This window comes from Hemitrygon akajei, chromosome 8, assembly GCF_048418815.1.
Source record: "Hemitrygon akajei chromosome 8, sHemAka1.3, whole genome shotgun sequence".
In the NCBI taxonomy this organism is placed as follows: Eukaryota; Metazoa; Chordata; class Chondrichthyes; order Myliobatiformes; family Dasyatidae; genus Hemitrygon; species Hemitrygon akajei.
Window position 1 is genome coordinate 141,983,959 of NC_133131.1, and position 18,737 is coordinate 142,002,695.

Consider the following 18,737-nt stretch of genomic DNA (forward strand, 5'->3'; position numbering starts at 1 on the left):
TCCTAGAGTTTTAAACTAAGTTATAATCATATTGGGTACAATAATTATGTGTACTATACTCTAACTACCAGAAGGCATTTACCGAAATTCCTCTTAAAAAGAGCAGAGCCATGGTGTTGGGAGTAATGCATTAGCAAAGGTACAGATTAAGCTAAAGGGGTCATATTAAGGTGGGCAACTTGTAACCAACGGGATGTCACAGTGATTAGTGTCACAGCAGAAAGAGATTTGGAGATCCTGTTACACAAAACGCAGAAATGCCAATACACACGTGGAGATAATGAGGAAGACGAATTGAATGCTGACATTTATTTCCACAGGGATGAAGTAGTAATGTAGCAGAGTCTTACTGCAACTATTTTTGGCACTAATGTGACCAAATTTAGAGGTTCTCAATAGATTTTCAGCGACCTTAAGGATGCATATTATTGCACATTGGTAACAGGCATAAAATTCAGAGATAGTTCACTGCGATGATCCCAGGAATGGAGGTATTGCCCTAGTTGGAAAGATTAAACAGGTTGGTACTCTTATTGGAGCTTAGAAAAATAAAAGGTGATTTATGATACTTATGGGCTACACAATGTACTGTAAATGCTGACAGGATTTCAGAATCCAATATCAGAGGGCAGTCTCAGAATAAGGAGGCACATATTTAAGCCTAAAATGAGAAAATACTTCTTAAAGGCTGACTGTCTTTGGAATATACCAGCATAGAGAGCTATGGGTAAGGCATCAAGCATAGCTAAATTGTGACAGATTATTAGTATGGGAATCAAAGATTATGGGGAAAAGATAGCAAAGTGGGTTTGAGGAACTTCAGATTAGCCACATTTTCATTAAATGACACTGCAGGCTCAAGGGCAAAAATGGCATTTTCCAGTTCTTGCTACTTATGGCTGTAGAAGGAAATCTTAAGGTCACAGTAAATTTTCATGTCTGCTGCACATGAGCATATAGAAATAGATAACTTTAGCTTTACCCTTTATAGTGAGGTAAAATTCAGCCTCAACAGAAAAATATCTAAAGAACCATATGCTCCCATCACAAAACTGAGATTAATGGCAGCCACAAATCAAATCTATCCTTGGTAAATGTGGCAGTACGAAACTATTTTTATCTTTTGTTGTGCTGAGACAAAAGAATTCTTTCACATCTTAATAAATTATAATAATATCAAGCCTAATACTTATTAAAATATTTTGAAGCAAGCAATAATGTTGAAAAGTACAGAAAGGATCTTCTAAAAAAAAATCCACACCTATGTCCAGCAGGGTGCCACAAAATAATCAAACACCAGAAGCATGCAAGCAAACAGAGCTGAAACATTTTCTAGCTAGAGCCAGCCAATATTAGTGTAACACAAAATGCCGCTGGTATGAAATTACACACAAAACATTTGTGATTTTGCTATGATACATGCAGAAAAAACATACAGTGGACAGTTTACATAGGTGACTGGAGGTCGACACTTGACAGCACTTTTCCACGCATCAAGAGGAGAAAGCACGAGCTATGGGACGGATGTCCTGTGGTAGAATGACTTGGTGAAAAGAGGGAAGAAAAGTGAAGTCACAAATGAAAAGCACAATGAATCAGCAGCAACAATATTTTCTGAAGGCAAGCATTAAAATCACTGCTGATAACATTTTGCAAAATTCTTTACATTTTTCAAGTACTTCAAGTAGTTAATTATATTAGATGCAATATACAATGTCTCTTATGTGCGAAAACAGGTCATCATGTTTGTTGACTTTCTAACAAAATATTAAAAACATGTTTTAGTCTCTCTTAAAACAAGAGATACAATCTGTTTAAACTAAGTTGGCAGAAGTATGGGAATCAGAGTGATGGAGCTGGGGATGGAGCAGTTCATATACAAGTCAATGCAGTGAAACTGTGAGGATGGACAGGTAGATGACAGGGAATATTTGTAGTCAGTGGGAGGAGTTGAAGGCAACATGGAGGCAAAATCAAAAATGGTGATAAATACAGGACTGAAGGTGTTATGTTTGAATGAATACCATATACAAAATAAGGTAGGTGATTTGGCAGTGCAGCTTAAGATTGGCAAGTACGACAACATGGGCATCACTGAATCGTGGTTGGAGGAAGATCACAGTTGGAGCTTAACGTCCAAGGATGCACATTCTATCAAAAAGACCAACAGGCAAGCAGAGGGGGTGGCGTGGCTCTGTTGGTAAAAATGAAATCAAATACTTACAAAGGGGTGATATAGGATCAGAAGATTTAGAACACTTGAAGAAAGAATCAAGGAATTGCTAGGGTAAAAAGACCCCGATGGGAGGGATAAATAGGCCCCTGAACAGTAGTGAGAAATAAAAAAGGCATGTAAGAAGGGCAATGTTACGATAGTCATGGGGGATCTCAATAAGCAGATAGATCCGAAAAATCAGGTTGATGCTGGATCCCAAGAGAGGGAAGTTATAGAATGTCTATCACATGGCTTTTTAGTGCAACTTGTGGTTGAGCCCACTAGGGGAAAGGCAATTCTGGATTGAGTTCTGTGTAAAGAACCAGACTTGATTAGGAAGCTTAAGGTAAAGGAACCCTCAGGAGGTAGTAATAATGATAGAATTCACCCAGCAATTTGAGAGGGAGGAGATAAAAGTTAGAGGTATCAGTACTACAAAGTAAAGGGGATTTTGTAGGCATGAAAGAGAGGCTGGTCAAAATTGATTGGAAAGGGATACAAGCAGAACTCATGGCTGAACAGCAATGGCTAGAGCTTCTAGGGGCAATTCAGAAGCCACAGGATAGATACATCCTAAAGATGAAGTATTCTAAAGGGAGGATAAGGCAATTGTGACTGACAAGGGAAATCAGACAGGATCAAAGCAAAAGAGAGGGCACATACAGTAGTGTGAGGAAGTTTGTGAACCCTTTATAATTTTCTCTAGAATCTTCACTCAAGTCCTAAAACTAGATTAAGGAGAACCCAATTAATTAAATAAATAACACAAAAACCATTATACTCTTTCACTTATCGAGAAAAATAATCCAATATTACATATATTTGTTGGAAAAAGTATGTGAACTTTTGCATTCAGTAACTGGTGTGACCCTCTTGTACAGCAATAACTTCAACCAAACATTTCTGATAACTGCTGATCAGTCCTGCACATGGGCTTGGAGAATTTTAGGCTATTCCTCCTGATAAAACTGCTTCAACTCTGGGATGTTGATGGGCTTCCATGAATGAACTGCTTGCTTCAGGTCCTTCCACAACATTTCTATATGATTAAGGTCAGGACTTTGACTCGGCCACTCCAAAACATGAAATTTCTTCTGTTTTAACCATTCTTTGGTAGACTGACTTGTGTGTTTAGGGTCATTGTCTTGCTGCATGACACACTTCCTCTTGAGCTTCAGTTCACAGATGGACATCCTGATATTCTCCTGTAGAATTTACTGGGTACAAGTCAGAGCTCATAGTTCATCAATTATGGCAAGCCATCTTGGTCTCGAGCCCAAACCATGACATTGCAACCACCATGTTTCACAGATGGGATGAGGTTCTTATTCTGGAATGCAATGTTTGCTTTTTGCCAAACATAATGCTTCTCATTTAAGCCAGAAAGTTCTATTTTGGACTCATCCGTCCACAGACTGTTCTTCCAATAGCTTTCTGGGTTTATTCATGTGGTCAGTAAACTTTAGACATGAAGCATGTACTTCTTGGACAGCAAACACGAGGAAATCTGCAGATGCTGGAAATTCAAACCACAACACACACAAAATGCTGGTAGAACACAGCAGGCTAGGCAGCATCGATAGGGAGAAGCGTTGTCAACGTTTTGGGCCGGGACGTCGACAGTGCTTCTCCCTATCGATGCTGCCTAGCCTGCAGTGTTCTACCAGCATTTTGTGTGTGTTGTTACTTCTTGGAGAGTTGAGGCTTTCTCCTTGCAATCCTGCCATGCACAACATTGTTGTTCAGTGTTTGCCTGATGGTAGACTCACGAACACTGACACTAGCCAATGCAAGAGGCCTGTAGCTCCTTAGCTGCCACCCTGGGGTTCTTTGTGACCTCCTGGAATATTACATGCCTTGCTCTTGGAGTGATTTTTTTTTGTTGGTCGACCACTCCTGGGGAGAGTAACGACAGTGTTGAATTTCCTCCATTTGTACACCATCTATCTGACTGTGGACTGGTGGAGCCCAAACTTTTTAGAAATGGTTTTGTATCCCTTATCCAGCCTGGTGAGCATCAACAAATTTTTTTCTGAGGTCTTCAGAAATCTCCTTTGATCAAGGCATGGTACACTTCCAAAAACTTGTGTGGTGAAGATCAGATGTTGATAGTGAAAATCTAGCTTTATGTTCTTTAAATAGGGCAGGGCTTTCCACACTTACAGCTGATTGTCATCCCATTGACTGAAACACCTGACTCTAATTTTCCCTTTCAATGAACGGATAATCCTAGTGGTTCACATACTTTTTCCAACAAATACATGTAATATTAGATCATTTAATAAATAAATGAATAATACAATGTTTTTGTGTTATTTATTTAATTGGGCTCTCTTTATCTAGTTTTAGGACTTATGTGAAAATCTGATCACATTTTAGGTCATATTTATGCAGAAATAGAGAAAATTCTAAAGGGTTTACAAACTATAGCAGCACTGTAATATAGAAAAAATAAGTCATTAAGTTAGAGGATTGGGGAGCTTTTAAAAACAAACAGAAGGGGAGAAAAGATGAAATATTAAGGTAAACTGGCCAATAATATCAAAGATGATACCAATTTTTTCAGATATATAAAGGTTAAAGAGAGGTAAGAATGGCTATTGGATTGCTGCAGAGGAAGTAACAAGGGACAAAGAAATGGCAAACAAACTTAAGTACTTTGTGTCAGTCTTCACTGTGAAAGAAACTAGCAGTATGCCAAATGTTCAAGTGTGTTAGGGGGAAGAAGTGAGTGTAGTTGCAATTACTAAGGAAAAGGTACTTAAGCAGAAAAATCTGAAAATTGCTATAGTACTACGCAAAAGTCTTGGACACCTTATTTTTTTTTTAAATATAAATTTAACTTTTGCTTATTTGTTGTCTTCTGCATTAGTGATCAGTAGAAAAGAACAAATTTTATATTTCCAAACATTCATTTTCCAAAATATTAAATGTTAGAAGATTTTTTTTTGTATTTTGTTAAAGAAAGTAACATAGTAAGTAAAAGACCACTTTTCAAATAAAAACATGATACTTTGTAGGTTTATTGCCCAGTGCATGCTTAAAATAAAGATAACTGACAGGATGCTAATGATCAATGACATAATAAATTGAATGACTAAACTAATTACCGTAGATGTCGGATTATAAGCTGCTACTTTTTTCCCATGCTTTGAACAGCATTGAACACTGCGGCTTTTACTACGGTGCGGCTAATGCATGGTTTTTTTTCATGCCGCCAAAAACATTTTGCCTCTTAACAGTAGACCAATAAAATTGATGAGTAGTTCACAGAGGTCCAATGAAATTGTACGATAAATCAAGCGCACTTTCACAAATTATTGTAAATCAGTCATTTGTACTCACCCTCATCAACATGGAAAACACTCGAAGAAAAGCATATGATGCAGCTTTTAAGTTAAAGGCAATCAATCTGGCGGTTGAAGAAGGAAATCGAGCTGCTGCACGTAATCTTGGCATAAATGAATCGATGGTGAGAAGGTGGAGACGCCAGCGTGAAGAACTGAATCAATGCAAAAAGACACAAAAGCTTTCAGAGGTAATCATAGCAGATGGCCCGAACTTGAAAACTTTCTTGAAGACTGGGTTAACACACAGAGAGCAGGCGGCCGCGGTGTTTCCACCGTGCAGATCAGACTGAAGGCTAAAGCAATCGCCACCAAAATGAAAATCGAAGATTTTAGAGGTGGGCCATCGTGGTGTTTTAGATTTATGAGACGAAAAGGCCTGTCCATCAGGGTACGCACGACTCTCTGTCAGCAGCTCCCTCCCGACCATGAGGAAAAACTTGCTAACTTCCGCACATTCACTCAAACAAAGATAGCGGAGAATTCCATCGGGCCAGATGAAATCATAAATATGGATGAAGTACCTTTGACATTTGACCTGCCTTTCACTTGGACTGTTAATAAAAAAGGTGACTCGTCCATCATACTGAAAACAAGTGGCCATGAGAGAACGCATTTTACTTGTGTTCTGAGCTGCACAGCATCCGGACTAAAGCTTCCACCGATGGTGATTTTTAAGCGGCTGACAATGCCAAAGGAAAAATTCCCAAAAGAAATCATGGTGAAAGTCAATAAGAAAGGTTGGATGATGGAGAGTCTAATGAAGGATTGGCTCAGAGAGTGCTACGCCAAGCGACCGGGGGGATTTTTTCACATAAAAAAAGCGTTGCTTGTTATGGACAGCATGAGGGCTCATATAACAGATTCAGTGAAAGCTGCCATCAAGAGTACAAACTCAATTCCAGCTGTGATTCCTGGGGGCACCACGAAGTATTTGCAGCCACTGGACATCAGCGTGAACCGGGCATTTAAAGTGGCACTGCGCGTTGAGTGGGAGACTTGGATGACGAGCGGCGAGAAATCCTTTACCAAAACAGGCCACATGCGAAGAGCATCTTTAACTCAAGTCTGCCAGTGGATCCTAAATGCTTGGAGCCATGTCACAACATCCACCATCACCAACAGGTTTCGAAAGGCTGGACTGCTGCGTGATGAAGAGGATCGCGTGCGCTCAAGTGAGAGCGACAACGAAGAGACTGAAGTGAGTGATGAGATCCTGAGGTTGTTCAATTCGGACACTGAAGAAGAGGACTTTGATGGTTTTAGTGCGCAGGAGGAAGATGAAGAAGGCGATCAATAACTATATATAACTTTATCAATAAAGGCGATAAAAAAGTATACGCAACGTAATTTGTGTGTTACCGATACGTACCGGTATGTATTTTAAAAGTAGCCGTGTTACAGGCACGGTTCGAGAAAAAGCATTTGCAATATGTATTTATGTTACCATACGGATTTGATTAAAAGTTAAAAAATCCTCACGTGTAATATCTTTCTGTGTAAATATCTCATATTACAATGTGGGACACCTGCGGCTTAAAATCCGGTGCGGCTTGTACAAGTACAAAATTGATTTTCTTTCTAAAATTAGAGCCAGCGGCTTTTAATCAGGTGCGCTCTGTAGTGCGAAATCTACGGTAACTGAAACAGAAACAAGTGTAGAAGAAATCAAACTGAGTGAAGGATAACCAAATTAAAAGGTGAGGGTGTGACAGATGTGACAGCCTAACTTTCAAATCATCAATTCTTACACTATGGCAAGAGTGACCATAAAGTGCCTATAAAAATTATTTACCCCACCGCCTTGGAAGTTTTCATGTCTTATTGTTCTACAACATTGAATCACAGTGGATTTAATTTGGCTTTTTTGGACAATGATTAACAGAAAAAGGTATCTTTGTGTCAAAATGAAAACAGGTCTCTACAAAGTAACCTAATTAATTACAAAATAAAACACAAAATAATTGATTGCATTAGTATTCACCCCCTTTAATACAACACACCAAATCATCACTGGTGCAGCCAACTGGTTTTAGAAGTCACATAATTAGTTAAATGGAGATCACCTGTGTACAGACAAGCTGTTTCAACTGATTGTACTAAAAATACACCTGTATCTGGAACTGCTGGTGAGTCAGTATCCTGGTGAAAACTACACCAGGAAGACAAAAGAACACTAACACTCCAGGCAACTCCGCAAAAAGATTATTGAAAAGAATGAATGAGGAGATAGATACAAGAAAATTTCCAAGTCACTGATTATCCTGCAGAATAGTTAAGTCAATTGTCAAGAAATGAAAAGTATGTGGAATTTGTACTCCAATAATTTGTTCCAATAAAAATCTTAAATTAATCCAAAATGAATTTTAGAACAAGACCAAGTAGAATGTAAAAAAGTACCAATTTCTTGTTTACATCGAAAACATTGGTCAGACATATTTGAATTTAATCTATTTATTTTCTGTGGTGTTATATATAATTGATGTAAAAAATTATATTGTATTAATCTAAGTCGAACATTTATTGTATTTCTCATACTATCAGAACATAATCTTGACCAATTTTTTCCATCAATTTTAACATTCAGATCAGATTCCCATTTTTGTCTTGATTTATGAATTCCTAATTTAATTGTCTGCTTTTGAATCAAATTATACATACAAGATGTAAATTTTTTAATTTTTCCTTTCTGAATTAATATTTCTATTTCACTAGGTTTTGGTATCAACATTGTTTGTCCCAGCTTTTCTTGTAAATAAGCTTTTAATTGAAAATAACAGAAAAGAGTGTATTTGATATTTTATATTTATTTTTTAATTGATCAAACGACATCAATATACCTCCTTCAAAACAGTCACCTATATATTTAATCCCCTTTTGAAACCAATTATGTAAAAGTTTATTATCCATTGTGAAAGGAACAAGCCTATTTTGAATTAAAGTCCTTTTTGCTAATAAAGATTTCTTTATCTCATCATCCATATTTACCTTATTCCATAAATCAATCAACTCCATTGCTATTTTTATTAGGAGACATTGAAGGGACAATAACGAAATTTAAATTGAATAAGTATCAGAAAAAAATTATAAAAATTGCTTTGGCAGTAGCCAAAAAAGTTATTGCAGTTACTTGGAAATCTGATTTAAATTTAACTATGGATCGTTGGAATAATGAAATACATAGTTGTATTCCATTTGAAAAAATTACGTATAATTTAAGAAATGAATATGAGATATTTTTGAAAATTTGGTCACCATACTTACGAAAGATAGGATTAGATACATAGGTCCTTTGAAGATAAAATTATAGTAATTGGGGAAAGTGAAAATAAATATCAAAATTATTTTGAACTCCATGGAACATGTGGGGATCCTCCGATATCCAGGCAATCTTTCTTCTCTTTTTTTTTCTTTTTCTTTAGATAAGGGTTAAGGGGGGAGGGTTAAGGGGGGGGAGGGTTAATATCACTTTTCTTACCATTTCATTATTACATTTATTCTTGTAATTTCTAAAATTCAATAAATAAATAATATTTTTTTAAAAAGAAATGAAAAGAATCTGCCTGGAGCAAGTCATCTTCAAAAACTGAGTCACTGTGCAAGAAAGGGACTAGTGAGGAAAGCCACCAAGAGTTACAAGCTTCATAGACTGAGGTGGGAGAGACGGTGCATACAACAACTGTACCTGGGTGCCTCACCAGTCGCAGATTATTGGAGTGTGCCAAAGAGAAGATCACAGTTGAAAACAACTCACATGAAATCTCGGCTGGAGTTTGCCAGAAGGCATGAAGGAGACTCTGAAGTCAGCTGGAAGAAGGTTCTATGGTCTGATGAAACCAAGATTGCAAGAGAACAGCGAATTAGATAAGATTTGTTTTGCAGCAGGACAATGACCCCAAGCATAAAGCCAAAGCTGCACATGAATGGCTTAAAAACAAAAAGGTTAATGTTCTGGAGTGTCCAAGTCAGAGTCCAGACCTCAATCTAATTGAGAATTTGTGGCTAGACTTTGTGGTATGGGCCCCCAAATCCTAAGAAATTTCTATAGGGGCACAATTGAGAGCATTCTGACTGGCTGCATCACTGTCTGGTATGGGAACTGTACTTCCCTCAATCGCAGGTCTCTGTAGATGTGAACTTCCCACTATTCAGGACATTTACAAGGACAGGTGTGTAAAAAGGGCCCAAAGGATCACTGGGGACCCAAGTCACCTCAACCACAAACTGATGCAGCTGCTACAATCCAGGAAACAGTACCGCAGCATAAAAGCCAGGACCAACTGTTCCACCAGGCCATCAGACTAATTAATTCAAGCTGATGCAACTGTATTTCTGCGTTATATTGACTATCCTGTTGTACATATTTATTATAAATCACTATAAATTGCACATTACAAATTTAGATAGAGATGCAACGTAAAGATTTTTACTCCTGTATGAAGGATGTAAGTCATAAATTCAATTCAATTCATACTTATGATGAATAAACTCATCTTGGGCTTCAAGCCGGGTACAGGTATCGATTATAACTGACGTTTTTATGACAAACTCTGTCATCTTCTTCAGGGATGATGCCTGGGTACGTCTAATCCCGTTGTATTTATACCCTCATTGTCCATCCCTTCTGATTGGCTAGTCCTCATCCAAACAGGTTTCCGCTTTCCCACTTTATTTACAATTGAATTCCAGTTCTTACTTACAGTGAGACATATGACTTATCAAAAATTCTTTTCCTCTAGTTTTATTTCAACAGCTTCCTTTATCAGGTGGTCACAAAGCCTTTGGCACAGCACAGTAGCTTTGTGCTGAAGTCAATCCTCTGGCCATTGCAAATGTAATGTTCTGTTACCACCAATTTCTCTCGGTAACTCAAATTGATACATCACAAATGTTCCTTGATACGTGTTTCCATCGTGTGTCTCGTCTGGCCGATATATGTTGCTCTGCATTCACAGGGAAACTGTAAACACCAGCTGACCTGAGTCCCAGTTCATCTTTGACCCGCATAAGCTGTGACTTGAGGTTCCTTATGGGTTTGTGGATGATATTAATCCAATATTTCTTCAGGATCCTGGCGATACATCGAACACATGTTCCTTTTAAATCAGAAGTCATCCAGCAATGCTATCAGGTCTGAACTCAAAACCACTGGAACACAAATACACCCCTGTAAAGTCCAGAGAAGTCTTGTCAGGGGTGGTCTTCATGGAAGAGCCACTGCAAAAAAACCATTCCTTTGAAGTGGAAACAAAGCCAAGAGACCCACCTACACATAAAAACACAAGGACTGAGGTGCTGAAGAATGACAGATGGTGCTCTGGACTGACGAATGAAAATATGAAATTTTTGGCTCAAACAGGAGGCAATTTGTTCAAGGAAGAGCTGGAGAGCGCCACATGGATGAGAGTCTACAGTGAAGCATGGTGGAGGTTCCCTGCAGGTTAGCGGCTGCATTTCTGCAAATGGAGTTGTTGCTCCAGTCAGAACTAATTGAATCATCAATGTTGAGAAGTACGAGCAGGTTCTCATCCATCATGCAATACCATTAAGGAGGCGTCTGATTGGTCCCAACACCGTTCTTCAGCAAGACAATGACCCTAAACACATGGCCAAGGTCATCTTCAGCTAAAAGAAGAACAAGGATTTCTGCAACAGATGTATGGCCTCCACAGAGTACGAATCTTAATATCATAGAGGCTGTCTGGGATTACCTGGGGAAACAGAAGCAAGCAACACAGCCAAGGTCTGCAGAAGAAATATGGCACATTCTTCAAGATATTTGGAACAACCTATCAGCTGATTTTCTTATAAAACTGCACTACAGTGTACTTAAGAAAACTGATGCAGTTTTAAATGCAAAGGATGGTCACATCAAATATTAATTTGATTTTTTTTACAGTTAACTACTATTTTGCTACCTTAAGATATTTAAGTTACTACCTTATATTACTGTACTACCTTAAAATTTATTTTCTTGCAGACGTTTACAGGGGAAAAAGAAAATACAATAGAATTTTACATAAAACTTGCGTGGCAACTGTTGGAATTATTTGAGGAATTAACAGGTAGGATAGACAAAGGAGTGTCAGTGGGTGTTGTTTACTTGTATTTTTAGAAGGCCTTTGATAAGGTGCCACACATGAGGCTGTTTAATAAGAGTGCATGGTATTACAAGAAAAGTATTAGCATGGATAGAAGATTAGTTGACTGGCAGGAGGCAAACAGTGGGAATAAAGGGGGCCTATGCTGGTTGGCCATCGGTGATGAGTGGTGTTCCACAAGGGTTGGAATTGGGACTACTTCTTTTCAAATTATGTGTCAATAATTTGTCTAACGGAACTGATGGCCTTGTGGCTAAGTTTGCAGACGATATAAAGATAGGTGGAGAACAGATAGTGTTGAGGAGGCAGAGGGTCTGCAGAAGGACTTAGATAAATTGGGAGAATGAGTAGATGGAATCTAGTTTGAGGAAGTGTATGGTCATGCACTTTGTACACTTTGGTCATGCATATTCTGATAAGGTGGTCGTGCATATACATATGCAGCAGCCTCTCGGGGGCCAACCAAAGGTGCTTTTCTCCTCGTTAAATGTACTCTTATACACAGTAAGACTATTCTTTACTCCAATAACTATGTGTACGTGTTCAGAATAGCTGGCTGGGGTGTTGTAAGAGCCAGCCAGCGGTTCAGAGAAGGTCAAGTTGGCCCACAGGGCTGGGGATTTGAGTCAGCCTACTGGGCTGAAGGAGAAGCCGGATTATGTTCAGAAGAGTGGATCTGGGTGGAGACTGCGCTACTGCCTGCTACTTGGAGGTGCTGGAGTTGGTGCCTTCAAGTTGGCACGAAGGTGGTGTGCAGTGAAACCGTGAGTGACTGTCACAGACGTATCTTTGGCAATTGCAAGACCCTGTTGGACATTGATTGCCGCAGGCCTGCTTCCCTTGTTTGGTAGGGATTAAGCGGTGAGGAGGCAGTGTTGCTGCGGTTATAACTAGAACTAAGCCTCAGTCCTTGGGTTTGCATTGTAAAATGGTGTCTGGGTTCGGTTGGGGGTGGCCTCTCCTGGCAGTGCTGCCCCCAGTGGCAGATTTGTGAAATTATAGGCTGGACTGCTGGGAACCATTAACTTGCAGAACTTGGAACTTAGAACTCAGTCTCAAATTTGTTTTCATACACAACTATATTCTTTTCCTTTCTTTTTATTTTGAATGTGTGGGTGTTTTTTGGGCATCTTGGCCCCTGAGGAATGCTGTATCCTTGTATGGTTTGAATGACAATTAAACTTGATTTGATTTGATTTTTGATTTGCTTTTGGTTAAAGGAATTAAGGCATAAACTATTTTCTAAAGAAGAAAAAAATTCAAAAATCTGGGGTGCAAAGGGACGGGTGTTCTCTTGCAGGATTCCTTTAGGTTAACTTGCAGGCTGATTTGGTGGTAAGGAAGGCAAATGCAATGTTAACATACATTTCAAGAGGACTAGAATACAAGATCAAGGATGTGAAGCTGAGGCTTTACAAAGCATTGGACAGACCACATGGAGTACTGAGAGCATTTTTGGCCCTTTTCTAAGAAAAGATGTGATGGCATTGAAAATGGTCCAAAGGAGGTTCACAAGAATGATTCCGGGGGATAAAAGGGCTAATGTATGAGAAACGTTTGATGGCTCTGGCCTGTACTTGGTGGAGTTCAGAAATAAAGAGTGGGGATCTTATTGAAACCTATTGTATATTGAAAGACCCAGATGGAACGGACGTAGAGAGGATGCTTCCTATAGATAAGAAGGAATTTCTTTAGCCAGAAAGTGGTGAATCTGAGGAATTTATTGCCACAGATGGCTGTGGAGGCCAAGTCATTACAGTATATTTAAAGTGGAGGTTGACAGGTCCCTGGTTATTCAGGGTAACAAAGGTTATGGGGAGAAGGCAGGCGAATGGGATTGAGAGGCATAATGAAATCAGCCATGATAGAATGAAGGAGCAGACTCAATGGGCCAAGTGGCTTAATTCTGCTCCTATGTCTTATGGTCTAAGCATGTGACATCTGTCCTAGGAAGAGAGATAATTTGCCTCAATGTTTTGAGAGAGACTAAAAGCATCGATCTTTTAAAAATATATTTTTCTGTCTATTAACTAATCTTTAAATGATTACTACGTTTGCCATACTATTAAACTGTGTTTAACTTTACTGGCATCTTATTTAACATTTTCACAACATCCAAAAAGAAATATAACAACTGGTTCACCTGGACTGCTTTGTTTAAAATATCAAAATATTCTAACAGGTTTGTCAATCAATTTTCCTTTTATAATTCTATGTTGATCATGCACCATGTTTTTTGTTATTTTCCAAGAGGGCCAATATACCTTTCTGCAAAACAGATTCCAACAGTTTCCATATCAATTAATACACAAGTACCATTCCATCAATAAATGCCTGTTATCTCACTTCCTCATTTTGTATCCTCTAATCTATAAGAACTGCTCTACAAGCAATGGCTTTTGGAAAATGGCCTCCATTTCCACCACAGTCAATTCCTTCAAAAACCAAAGTCTTCAAATTCTGCAATTAATAGCAATGGAAAGCAAATAAAACTGCAGATGTGGCAATCTGAAACATGAACAAAACTGTTGAAATAACTCAGCAAGTCAAGCAGCATCTGTGGAAAGACAAACCAGTTAACATTTTGGGGCAGAGGAGTGAGGAATAAGACAAAAGACTATATATATTAGCACTATTGCAGTTAGTATCATGACATTCCTTTCAGCTGGAGTCAAATGGTGCCAACAGAAATCACTTCAGCTGTGACAATTAAGATTTGGTTTCACTTACAAATATTTAATATCCATCATAATTAATAAACTTTTATGGAATGCCTTCCAGCAAACATCCTAATGATTTGCTAAAAAGAAAGCAATTGCTAAAGAACTTCAGTGTTTTGAACAGGTTTAATCCATTGTATGCAGAGATGTTTCCATTCTTGAATTATATACTAATAAAGCCAACAATAAAGTTAGAAAAATACCTTAAACTAGCAAATGATAACAATGTGGAACTTGCTCCACATTATATTAAACAGACAACATAAATGCATTTAACAGTTAGTCAAAAAAACGAGAAAAGAGTAGATCAGGGGTTCCTAACCCCCTGCTTATTAGTATTGGTCTATGGCATATAAAAGGTTGGGAACCTCTGGAATAGATGAACAGGGACATAGAAAAAAAAGTGGAAGTTGGACCAAATAGTTAGATTCCACACAATAAATTTTGTTATTGAATGTTATCCAACTCTGCTTTAGAAGGAAAAGGAATAAGGATATCAGATCATTGTGTAGTGGAAAACTGACACATCTGGTCTAAATCCAAGTGGTAACAAGAAGATGCCAACTCCACACTGGGGTATCAGCACTGGGGTTCCCCCTATAAACAGCAGTGCTGCTGCACCATCTTTAATCTGCTCTCAGGCATTACTCACATGGCAATCATTTTATACAAGAGTCAACATTTGAAACATTCTCCGACCTGCCTTCAAACAAGTACATAGCTCCTTAAATAAAGACCCAGATTGTACCCCAGTTATGTTCACACCAATGCTCTGCACATCTGTAAACTCAATATTTGTACTTAATCTCTGTTGCAATCAAGGTCAACATTCCACTTAGTTTTCAAATTATTTGCTACCTTGATCTTTTCACCTGCAAGGATATTTGGATTCCTCCATCCTGCAGTATTCTGTTATAAATAATGTTATATTTTTGTCAAGTACAAATGCCAAAATTGTATTTGTCTTTTGTGATGGGGTCATCGAACTAGTGATTATTGAAGGAATACTAAGCATAAATAATTATTTCAGCAAATACTGCAACACTTTGGAAAATACAGGTGGTCTATAATAGTTAGTTCTATAAACCTTAAAAAAAAGCACACTAACATTTAGTAACATTTTCATATATACTTGCAATCCTCATTATCAACTTCCAACTCACAAATTAAAACGTGGAAGTAAAAACAAGGAACATCAGCACTTGAGTACACTACATATTATCCAACTTAAGCATTTCTGTGATTAAAGATCAACTGTAATACATGTTATACAACTAAAATATCACATGATCTGTATAACTCAACTAACATTTACAAAAGAAAAATAAAATGTTCTATAGGTCAGTTGTGGAGAGCGCCCTCTTCTTTGTGGTGGCGTGTTGGGGAGGCAGCATTAAGAAGAGGGACGCCTCACGTCTTAATAAGCTGGTAAGGAAGGCGGGCTCTGTCGTGGGTACAGAACTGGAGAGTATGACATCGGTAGCAGAGTGAAGGGCGCAGAGTAGGCTACGGTCAATCATGGAAAACCCTGAACATCCTCTGCATAGCACCATCCAGAGACAGAGAAGCAGCTTCAGCGGCAGGTTGCTATCGACGCAATGCTCCTCAGACATGATGAAGAGATCATTACTCCCCGATGCCATTCGGCTTTACAATTCAACCGCCAGGGGTAAGATACGTTAAAGTGCCGGGGTTAGGACTGAGCTTAAGTTACCATTCAATGTATTTTAGTAAACTATTAAGAACTTTTTAAAAGCTATTTATTAATGCTTTTTGAGAGGGTGATTTTAGATGCATATCATATTTATACTGAGTTAAGTATTGTATGTAATTAGTTTTGCTACAATAAGTGTATGGGACTTTGGAAAAAATGTTGAATTTCCCCAATGGGGATGAATAAAGTATCTATCTATCTATCTAAATGCAATGCTCTTTTCAGTTATGTAAACAATTCTAGTATCAACTATACATTAAATCTGCAATTGCACTAGTACATTTTTATGTAATTTAAAAATTTATAAATTAAAATTGCAATTGTCTAAACTGCTTATAAAAAATGTTTGCATGAACTATTATGCAGTATATCACTGGCAATTGTTTACACTTTCCATCAAATACTTAAGAAATATACATTTTAAATTGGATAGAGACTTGCATTCAGTCAGTATACTTTCTAATAACCATAGACTTAAAGTGATAGGTGACCTTTTCTGTTTATAATGCACTGCTCTCACATGTTAACATTGCTCCTGATTTTAATATTTGAACTGTGTATAAATATTGTACAAAAAATTCTAATTACTGCAGATGCTGTTATATATTTAATTATAAAAACATTACCCATCCAGTTCCACTGCCTTGATTTTTAGCAAATAGCAGAGATGAGCCTTGCAAGACTGTCCAAGATGATGTCCAATTCTTCCTACAATATTAAAAAATGAAATGCACAGAACATTCCAAACAAAAAAGTGAAATTAAAAACTATTCACTGAATCAAAAACTGTATTATGCACTAGGTTCTCACTAGGCTGTGAGACTAATGAATACCTGCTACCACTGAGGTCTTGTCATTCGGACAGCAACCAGTTTACTGTACTGTTTACTATTTACCTGTGTTGTGCTCTACATTCATATTAAATTATATTTTATTAAAATATTTGCAGTAACATGTGATATGTTTTGTGAATACACCATGGTCCGAAAGAGAGTTGTTTTGTTTGGTTGTATATCTGCACAGTCAGATGACAATGAACATGAGCTTAAGAACTGCAGATCAGAACGAATAATTTTAGTAGTAAATATTTACCCCTGCAACAAATGCAAAATTTCAATTTCTGGTATTTTTATAATTCATTTACAGGTTGTAGAGTAGTGGTCGCCAACCTTTTTAAGCCCAAGATCCCCTACCTCAGCCTTAGTGAAAGGCAAGATCAACCTACTAAATTGTTTAGACACACGCATGTGCACCAGGCAGAAGGGACCAGAAGTGGAGCTCCGCAGCCCCAGAAGCAGTCTCTCTTTGCAGGCAGCTTTCTGTAGCAGGAGTGTTGCTATGTTACCATTATCTTAATTGGTATTACTTATTTTTATAATGCTCACATTTTTATAATGCTCACATTACACCTTTAATTCTATGTTTCATTATTTAATTTTATTTCAACATGAAAAATAAATGAATAAAAATTGACTGTTGCACTCAGTGTGATGACTGGGGCTGAATACTTTCTGTTAGTTCCCTGAAATTTGGCTCATAACTACAGACAGCCAGTCTGAGACAGTCTGTGAGGTGTCTGTCAGTAAGATAGCTCTTGTACTTAGATTGAATAATTTTCATCTGTTGCAGCACAGTGCCCTCACAAACCTCCTGACAGACTGAATATTTGAATGGACAGTTTCCTTTGTTAGACTGAATGTTGAATCTGCCACGTTTTTCAGGTGTTTTGTATTGGTAAACTGTTACTGAGACACTAGTGTAAGTTTCAGAGGTATGCAAGCTAATGCCACCACTGTTTTTTGTTTCCCAGCTCTTTTACATTCTGGGAATGTTGGAACTTAAAGGGGGAGAAGTGCTGTAATATGAGCATTATAAAGATAGGTTGATGTCGATTAGGATGATGGTGATGTAGCAGTGTTCCCGCTGCAGAGAGCTGTTTATGGGGAGAGGTTGTTTCCGGGTTGCGGGGTTTTGCTTCCGGTCTTTTCTGCCCGGTGCACATTTTTCTTTTTTTTTCAGGATCTACTGGGAAAGTCTCAAAGATCGAATGGTTGGTGACCATTATTGTAGAGGTTTCTGTCTACATAACAGATCAGTACAGTACTGGAAAAGGCCATTTCATACAAGATGTTGTGCCAATGCCAATTTATTTTAAATGTCCTCCTGTGTATAATCTATATCCTTCCATTCCCTTCATATCCTTGTGTCTATCTAAAGCCTTAGACTCTACAAACTGCCTGCTTCCACTAGTACTCTTGGTATCCATTTCCAGGCAACTCGAACCCTATTCAAAAAAAGCTTGCCTCTCATGTTGCCTTTGAACTTTGAACACTACCCCCCCACCTCAGTCCCACTCTAACCATAAAAGCTTTGGTGCTTGAAATTTCTATGCTGGGAAAAGATTCTGACTGTCTACCCTATCTGTCCGCTTTACAATTTTTAGAAACCTGTATCAGGTCTCCCCTCAGCTACTGACACTCTAGGGAGATCCCAAGTTTGTCCTGCCTCTCCTCATAGCTCTATCCTCTTAACCAACATCATGGTAAACCTCTTTTGCACTCTTTCCATAGTCTCCATATCCTTCCTATAAATGGGGAAATCAGAACTGCACATGATATTCCAAATGCAGTCTCAATAAAT

General features: G+C 38.1%; 1 protein-coding gene across 2 annotated transcripts in view; it reads right to left on the minus strand.

Annotated features, from left to right (window-relative positions):
- The window catches only part of arhgap12b (Rho GTPase activating protein 12b), a 202,842-nt gene that overhangs the window by 47,595 nt on the left and 136,510 nt on the right, over positions 1-18,737 (minus strand). For both annotated transcript variants that reach the window (XM_073054787.1, XM_073054788.1), the window contains one exon: positions 16,724-16,805. In XM_073054787.1, the coding sequence (XP_072910888.1) occupies positions 16,724-16,805 (82 nt within the window). The remainder of the gene's footprint in view (positions 1-16,723; positions 16,806-18,737) is intronic.